Source organism: Apis dorsata, unplaced genomic scaffold (genome assembly GCF_000469605.1).
Source record: "Apis dorsata unplaced genomic scaffold, Apis dorsata 1.3 scaffold_127, whole genome shotgun sequence".
Taxonomy (NCBI): domain Eukaryota; kingdom Metazoa; phylum Arthropoda; class Insecta; order Hymenoptera; family Apidae; genus Apis; species Apis dorsata.
In genome coordinates this window covers 827765-835382 of record NW_006263420.1, presented here as the reverse complement: position 1 = coordinate 835382, position 7618 = coordinate 827765, and the positions used below count along the sequence as shown (strand labels likewise).

The 7618-nt window shown below is 43.7% G+C and overlaps 1 protein-coding gene across 1 annotated transcript in view; it reads right to left on the bottom strand.

Annotated features, from left to right (window-relative positions):
- Positions 1-6412: 6412 nt before the first annotated feature.
- Positions 6413-7618, bottom strand: part of LOC102678063 — a 6411-nt gene continuing 5205 nt past the window's right edge. The window contains exon 3 of the mRNA XM_006612826.2: positions 6413-7560. Within this exon, the coding sequence (XP_006612889.1) occupies positions 6462-7560 (1099 nt within the window). The 3' untranslated portion in view covers positions 6413-6461. The remainder of the gene's footprint in view (positions 7561-7618) is intronic.

The following is a 7618-nucleotide window of genomic DNA, read 5'->3' as shown; positions in this document are numbered from 1 at the left end:
GGAACGAGACGAAGGGATCGGCTCGTGATCCAGTCGACTGGTTAATCGAGAAGAAACGGGGATCGAAGGAGGTGTCGCGGTAACGCGGAACACGGAAGAGTAAGATCGTTTGAAAAGGAAGAAGCGGTCCTGGCGAGTGCGCCAGGATGACTGCTACGCACGTGCTGCTCACTTGCGAGCAACCCTCTCCTCTCTCTCTCTCTCCCTCTCCCTCACTCGCTGTCTCCCTCTTCCCAATGGCGGGCGCATGCGATATTCGACGAATCGCGAGGCCACGTAGGGTTCTCTCTATCGTGCATTTCGCCCACCAATTTCGAACGATCGCGTGCCAATCAGAGGCGAAGGAAAGAGTTATCTTAAAGAATTGGGGAATAGAATTTTCTTGTTTTCCTTTCTTTTTTTATCAATCACTTTTTGCTTTTTGCTCGAGTATCGATTTCGCGAATCCAAGTGAAATCACGACGCGGAAGATCGTAAAAAAAAAAAGAAGAAGACGCGCGTTTCGCCCGTAAAATTCGCGATCGTTTCTCGTTTCGCGCGAGAACGTTCGATCGTTTTCCACGATCGTTATCCGCGTATCTTTTATACGTGTTCCGAGGGTATCAACGAGGTATTTCCGGCTTTGACGAAGTTCCGTTCCGATTCGCCGGCCAAGTGATGGTCGTGGAACGAAGGAATAAAGTTCGTATGTAGGTTTAAGATTCGAGATCTTTACGATCCGAGCGAGAGGTGCTCTCCGTTTCGCGAGATTGATTTAAAGGAATTGAAGGTGGTACGAAAGTTTTAGTATCCCCGGTTTAACGACTGGCAAATTAAATATAGCGAAACGGAATGTAAATTGTGCGAGAGGAATGTATATCTCCCGTTTCCTTTATTATTCTGTTTATTCATCCGTATATTACGATCATTAAGTAAAAGACACGCGACGAGAGATGACGTCCGTTACTTCGGATCGGTCTCTACATTTTTTTCGTTGCCGCACACAAATTTTCACGATCCCTCTGTCCAACTCTCGCGTCATCGCGAGTTCGAATCGAATATTCATCGACGAAGAAGAAAGAGAAAGAAAAATTATATCCAAATGTGAATGTAATATCGCGCACCTCTTCGATAACAAATCGCGATGTAAAATCGAATAGATCAGACGTAAAGAGCGTAAAGAGAATCGGAAAAATAGGCGTTCGAATCAATCCGTGCGTGCAAGGAGAAACGATCGATTACGGGATTCGCAAGAGTGGATCCGACCTGCCCTCAGGACTCGTGGCTTGCTCGAGGGCGGCTACCTACTCGATTGAAGAGTGGGACGCGGCACGAGGACAATGAGTTATGAGAGGAGAAGGTCGCCCCTCGGTAAATGAGGCGAAAGAGGGTGAAGGCGTCGAGAAGACACACGCCCTCGACATCGAGCGACCTGGATTTTTAGGGAACAGTGGAAAAGTCGTAAAAATTCTCGCCCGTCAGAAGATTGGCCACGATGATCTTATCGCATTTTTAACGTTTGTTGTCTTGCGATACGAGTTTCATAGTTGATACGAATTGATTGATCGATGTAAAACGATGGAATGCGCGATCTATGCGAAAGTTTTATATGGGTGGTTCCGCGGGAATGGCAAGTGTTGAAAATAGAAATTTTTGGATTTTCGAAATGAAAAAGTTCAATATTTAAACGAGGATGCGAAAATTAATAAAGTTGACAATGATTTTCTAATTTTCTAATTAAACGCACCATGTTGCCCCGTATAATACGGTGGTTTATTTAAACCACCACGGAGAGAGACACGATATATTTCGCGAAGAGACAAATTGGAGAATAATGGTTCGGACGATATAAAATTATCTAGACTATCGCAACGTATAATTACCGTTTCTATTTAACGCAGGAGGTTGTGATTAAGTACGGTGGTTTAGTAAATTGCGTGACTCGTTCTCCTTTAATACGTCTTTTCCTTTAACGAACTACGTATTTTATATTCCGTCACGTCCTATATTCTCTTCAAATCCGTTAAAACGTAATTACGTATAATAAAAGTTGCATTGTAACCTCTCGAGGTCGTCATCATCAAGCTGTTTCCTGTAACGCTGCGCTATAACGTGTAATACAATTCCATTGGACTTTTCACCTTCTCCCTATCCCCGTTTTCTTTCCAATTTAATCGAATTTAAACAAATTAATAAAAGAAGAAAAAGAAAGAAAGAAAGAAAGAAGAAGAAGAAAGAACAAAAATTAATTTTCTTCCCCCATTACAAAAAATTCTTCATTCAAAATATTTTGAAAAAACGAAAAAATCGAAAAACCTTTACCTTTATAAATTTTCCATCTCCGGTATCCCCCTCCCCCTGCCCCCCAACTATCGTTTCTAGAAAGACTTCCCACCGCGTTCAAATTAAAAATCGTCGCGAAAATTACGATCGTTCGAAGCGATAAACGATCTCTGGCCAACACATTACCGAGGCTTGATGCATACGAATTCCACGTGTGATGATGCCGCGTGAAAAGAGAGAGAGAGGGAGAGAGGAGGGACGAGGATGGAACGCGAGTTCGAAACACGCGGAGAAAAGAACGGACGTCTGTCGCCGGTGTTGCTTGTCGTAAATTGGCGCTCGCTATGCCGTCTAAATGATCGTAACTAACGCGACACGAACTAACGTTACGGAGAGGGAAGGAGAAGAGAGACAGAGAGAGAGAGAGAGAAGAAGGCACAGCGCGACTCGTTTCCTGCTTTACGCATCGAGGATTGATTTACGCTCGTATTAATTTAAGGAGGGTCGGTTCGGCGACGAAACGCGCGTATCTCAAAGGAATTCCTATTAAATTGAAAATGATTCATAGAAGCAGCGTGGCGGTCTCGTTCGTAGCCTGTTAAACGGTTTCGTTTGATGCGGTGACGCGATTCGACGATTGGTATCGCGCGGATTTGCTGCGCGGAGCTGGAAGCAATTTTGGGAGGATGGCCCGAATTTTTTTTTTTTTTAGCAATTTAATTTAGAGTGAGAAGATCGACGATTCGAGAGGAAATAAGGGAAAATCTAAATAAGAATTCTTGGTAAAATCGAAGGAAAATCTTACACGATTATAATTGTATACCGAGTTAAAAATAAACGTCGGTTTGATTAATCATGGATAAGTACTATGATTTTCCGAGTATTTATCCAGAGGAAGATTTATTACGATCCCCGTGGCAATATTTCAAGCCCGTTTTCTCGCTCGTATAATCCACTGATCGCCTTTCTAGATTTGTTCCTCCTTCCTTTCGGGATAACTTTTCCAATATAATATTCCTTTGTCGACCGTAGGATTGTTGTTTCTCGTCACTCGGTGATTAATTCTCTTCTTTATTATCAACTCGTGAACTCGTGAAAACGTGATTTACTTGCATTGGATATTTAAACAATTTTGTATCAGAGCGCATGAAAACTGGTTCATCTATCATCATTCCTAATACGAAACATAGTTGCGACATTCTCTGTGCAGCACGAAAAACGCGTGTGATCTGTGCGACGTGATCTTGTCGTCAAAGGGTTAATCAAAAGCCAACACTGGAGCTCGAGGCTCACGTTTATCTGGAGGCAAAAATTAAGAACGGGATTTAAGACTGCGCGCGTTAACCTGGCTCGCGCGTGTTACCCGTCCTCTTTTTACCTGCTTATCTAGCGGTCGTGGTTACGACCGCCTCGATATGTTATCCGGCCGATCCGTTCCACTTGCTGCGATTTACGATTATCCGGAACCGGGTCGATCTTGATGCCATTCTCTTCGTTAACCCTTTCAGTCTCCGAACACTTTGGACAAAGCGAAATCGAGGAAACGTTTTATCGATGAATTGTAGAGAGAGAGAGACATTGGCAAATGATTTGTTCAGGATCTCTTGAATCCATCGTATTGAAAATAATTAAGATGGATAAAATGAGTGAAAGGTAAAATTTCTTTCCGTCCATTTTTCGTGTTTTAATTGATGGACGCGATTTTTTGAACGAAATAGAGGAAACGTTTTATCGATGAACTGCAGAGAGAGAGAGAAATGTTCTAGGTTTGTTCAGGATCTCTTGAATCCATGGTATTGAAAATAATTAAGATGGATAAAACGAGTAAAAAAGTAAAATTTCTTTCCAACCACTTTTCGTGTTTTAATCGATGGACGTGATTCTTCGAAGTTGATCGATTGTTTATGGATTATATGCGCGTATCGTGGCATTAAACGAGTCTAAATTGAAGCGTTGACGCAGAATAAACACCGAGGATTTATCTACTATCTTCTTCATTAGTTGGTACCGGCCATCACACCAGGAACGAGAGTAAATAACTTAGCTTATCTCGATAATGCGAACTAAACACGTAGCGCGTGTAATGTCGTTGCTTTGTAACGATATGCCAGAAACATCGCACAAGTTTGTCGTACATGCATACGCTAGATCTTGTCGTATGCAGTTTTCACGGGGCGCGCTTGAAATGATAACTCTTCCCTTCGAATATAACATGGTACGTGTTCCCATGATAAATTGCGCGCGTTGTCGCAGACACGTATGAAAGACTATTCTTTCTTCCTATTTTCTCAGATCCTTTTACATTTTATACTCGTGATAATTCTAATGATCGTATCACTTGGAAATTGTTTCCTTTCAAAATCATCTTCTAATAAAAACACCTCATCTCATTTCTATTCACCTATGAATAATCCTTCCATTTTAGTCCAATAAATACTGGAATAATATTATTTGGTCAATTTCACCTAAAGAGAAAACCTATCGAAATCAAATACCGTTCAAAGTTCAAATTCTATTCTTTTCGTGTTACCTCGGGAAGCGAGGTACAACATCCACCCCTAATTTCGCGCCACAAGATTTATACTCGACTCCAGTCGGTGAATATCTCCGACCCAAAGGATCTCCGGCATCTCTGGTCCACTCTAGAAATTCTCGTGTAATATCCAACGATGAAATGAGATAGAGAGAGGGAGAGATAGAGAGAGAGAGAGAGAGATCGAGAGAAGCTCGCAGTCGAAAGTCACTTATCTCCTCGCCGAATAACATTCCCTCCTCTTATCTACGCCTCGGTCTAACAACCGAGCAGGACACGCTTTGCTCGTGAACTATTAAACTTCGTTATGACCTTGCCGGTGCTTCCAACGTCGCTTTATGCGCCTCGTAAAATTTATCTGGATCCGTGGCTAGCGCGGATTTCGAATTCGACCCTTGTTTACCGCTCTCTAAACGCTTGCTTTCAAGAATAGCGACAACTTCTTCCCCTCCTCCCCCGTTTCTCCTCACTTCACCCGACTTCTCGTGTCGCCGTTCGAAGAGATTTCGTTGGGAATGCGAGATAGTAAAAAAAAAAGGAGCGTGATAAAGGGGATGATTTTTATTATAGAGGGACGTATATTCCTGTCTACAATATCGTTACGGCTCTTCCTGGGAAAAATTTTGATTAGATCGCTTGCCAAAGTGTCGTTCAATTGCGAAATGCAATGGTAATTATTATTATTATCCTCGTTATCGAATCATCGTTTATTTTGCGATGATACGATTTCTTAGAGTCGATGAAGAGATAATAGGGATAAGATTTACCCCTGGTAAAAAGGTGAAAATCTCACCAGATGGATGAGACGTCGAGATGATGAATATAATTTCTTGTAATGCAAAATAAAAAGTGTTAAAGAACGAGATCGATTGGAATTCGTAATAAGATTTCGTCGTAATAAAAGTTCGTCGTGTCCTCGATGAGAATAAGGATACGGGGATAGATTCGCTCGTTTTGGTCTGGCAAAGAAATTATAATTGGAGCACATTGCGCTTAAATAAGGCGACGGAGCATATCCGCGTATACACGGAGGAAATTTCCCACGAGCGCATTTCATTATCGTATCACCGTGTTGTTGTTGGCTCGGTAAGCTAAGAGTGGAGAGCTAGTTTTTATTCTAATTAAAGTTGATATTTATTCTTGAGAGCGGTATATAAAATGTTGTTTACGTCGCGTTCGCAAGTAGGCTTCGAAGAGCGTTTGATCTTTTTAGGAACGACCGCGATTTACAAGTTGCAAATACCACATTGTCCTCTTATCTTATTTCCCAGAGGGATAAAAGCGGAGGTGCATCGCTAAAATAGCTCGTACGTCCCCTCTGGTTTTACGTAATCTTCCGTTTCAATTACACAGATTTAATTTCACCGTGCATCATCCGTTTAAAATGTTTATCATTTTAAATAACAGCTGCACTTTCCATAACTTTGTATAAAAATCCAAAGAAGGAAAGGAAGAGGAAAAAATTTTCTCACGGAGAAAAATATAAATCCAATTTGCTCCATCCTCTAACTTCGACGTTTCGTAGTTAGGAACGAAAAAACTTACCGCGTCACTTCCTTTCCACAACAATCTTCACCTGAAACAAAGGGCATGAAGCGTCGATTAATCACACTGCGATCGATTTAATCCTTATTCATCCTTTATTATGTACACAACTTCTCGTACGCTACGCGAATGTTCTCAGATCGGCGAAAACCACTCTCATCCTCCTCTTAAGTTCGTTCGAGTACCTCAACGCGGACTCGTCGATCCTAACGTCCTCCATCAAAGCATCACAGTCCAAATGCGTCTCGTCGCAGGCCCTGTGATGATGCTTCAAAACGTCGCCCGGATCGAAATGGTGCGCCCGCCTCGTGGACGGGTTCAACGCGGTCAACGCGTAATGATTGTGCACCGTCAACGCGCGCCTGGTCGAGACGAAACTCTTCACCGAGTCGCCCTCAGGCGAGATGCAGGCCGTCCTCACCGTGTCCAGATAATTGAAATCGGTGAGAATATCGGTGGAATTGTCCTCGCCACCGTCGTCGCTCCTGTTCCTCGTCTGCAGCTCGGGGAAAAAGTAAGCGTTTCTCACCGCGTAAGACGCGAAATCCTTGAATCCTCTCCCAAGCTTGATCCTCTCGTCGAGCAACAACTCGTGCCAGCTCTTCCTCCTGGACGGGACGATCGCCTCGTCGATGTCGATGGGCACCACGAATTCGGATCGATGAAGATTGTCGTAGAAGCAATGATTGTACGGTATCAGCTCCATGCGCCTCTTGATCCAGATATTCTCGGAGAGGAACCGCCTCCTCGAGATCCTCTCGTTCGGCAGGTCACCGGGAAGCGTGAGATTGAACCATCTGATCACGTTCGACCGCTCGTACAGCCTCAACACCCTCAACACGTTCTCGTGAACGTTGAACACGTAGAAGTAGAAGAGTTCGGCGCCAAGTATGCGGTGGAGCTCGACGAAAGCGACGATTTTCCTCGAGATATCCTCGTCGAAGTCCAAACCCTTGATGCACAGGGTGAATTGACGGCGTCGCGCCTCAGCTTCGCTCCTGCTGTCCTCGTTCTTTATCGCTAAACTATGACTAGCATTCTGGTGGCAGGGCTCCAGGCCTACGTACACCTTGGACGGCTCGATCGCCGCGTCGAGTGGTAATTGACAACCGACGAGGATCCCCGCGTAACTGTCCACCGTCTCGCCCCATTCCTCCAGCCAAATCGTGGACACCAGTGCCTCCACGCTCACGGCTCTGCCTCGATCCTCCTCTTCGTACCTGGTTCAACAAGCAGCAGAAAAGAAAATTATTTGACGATCTGATAAATTTCTCGAAT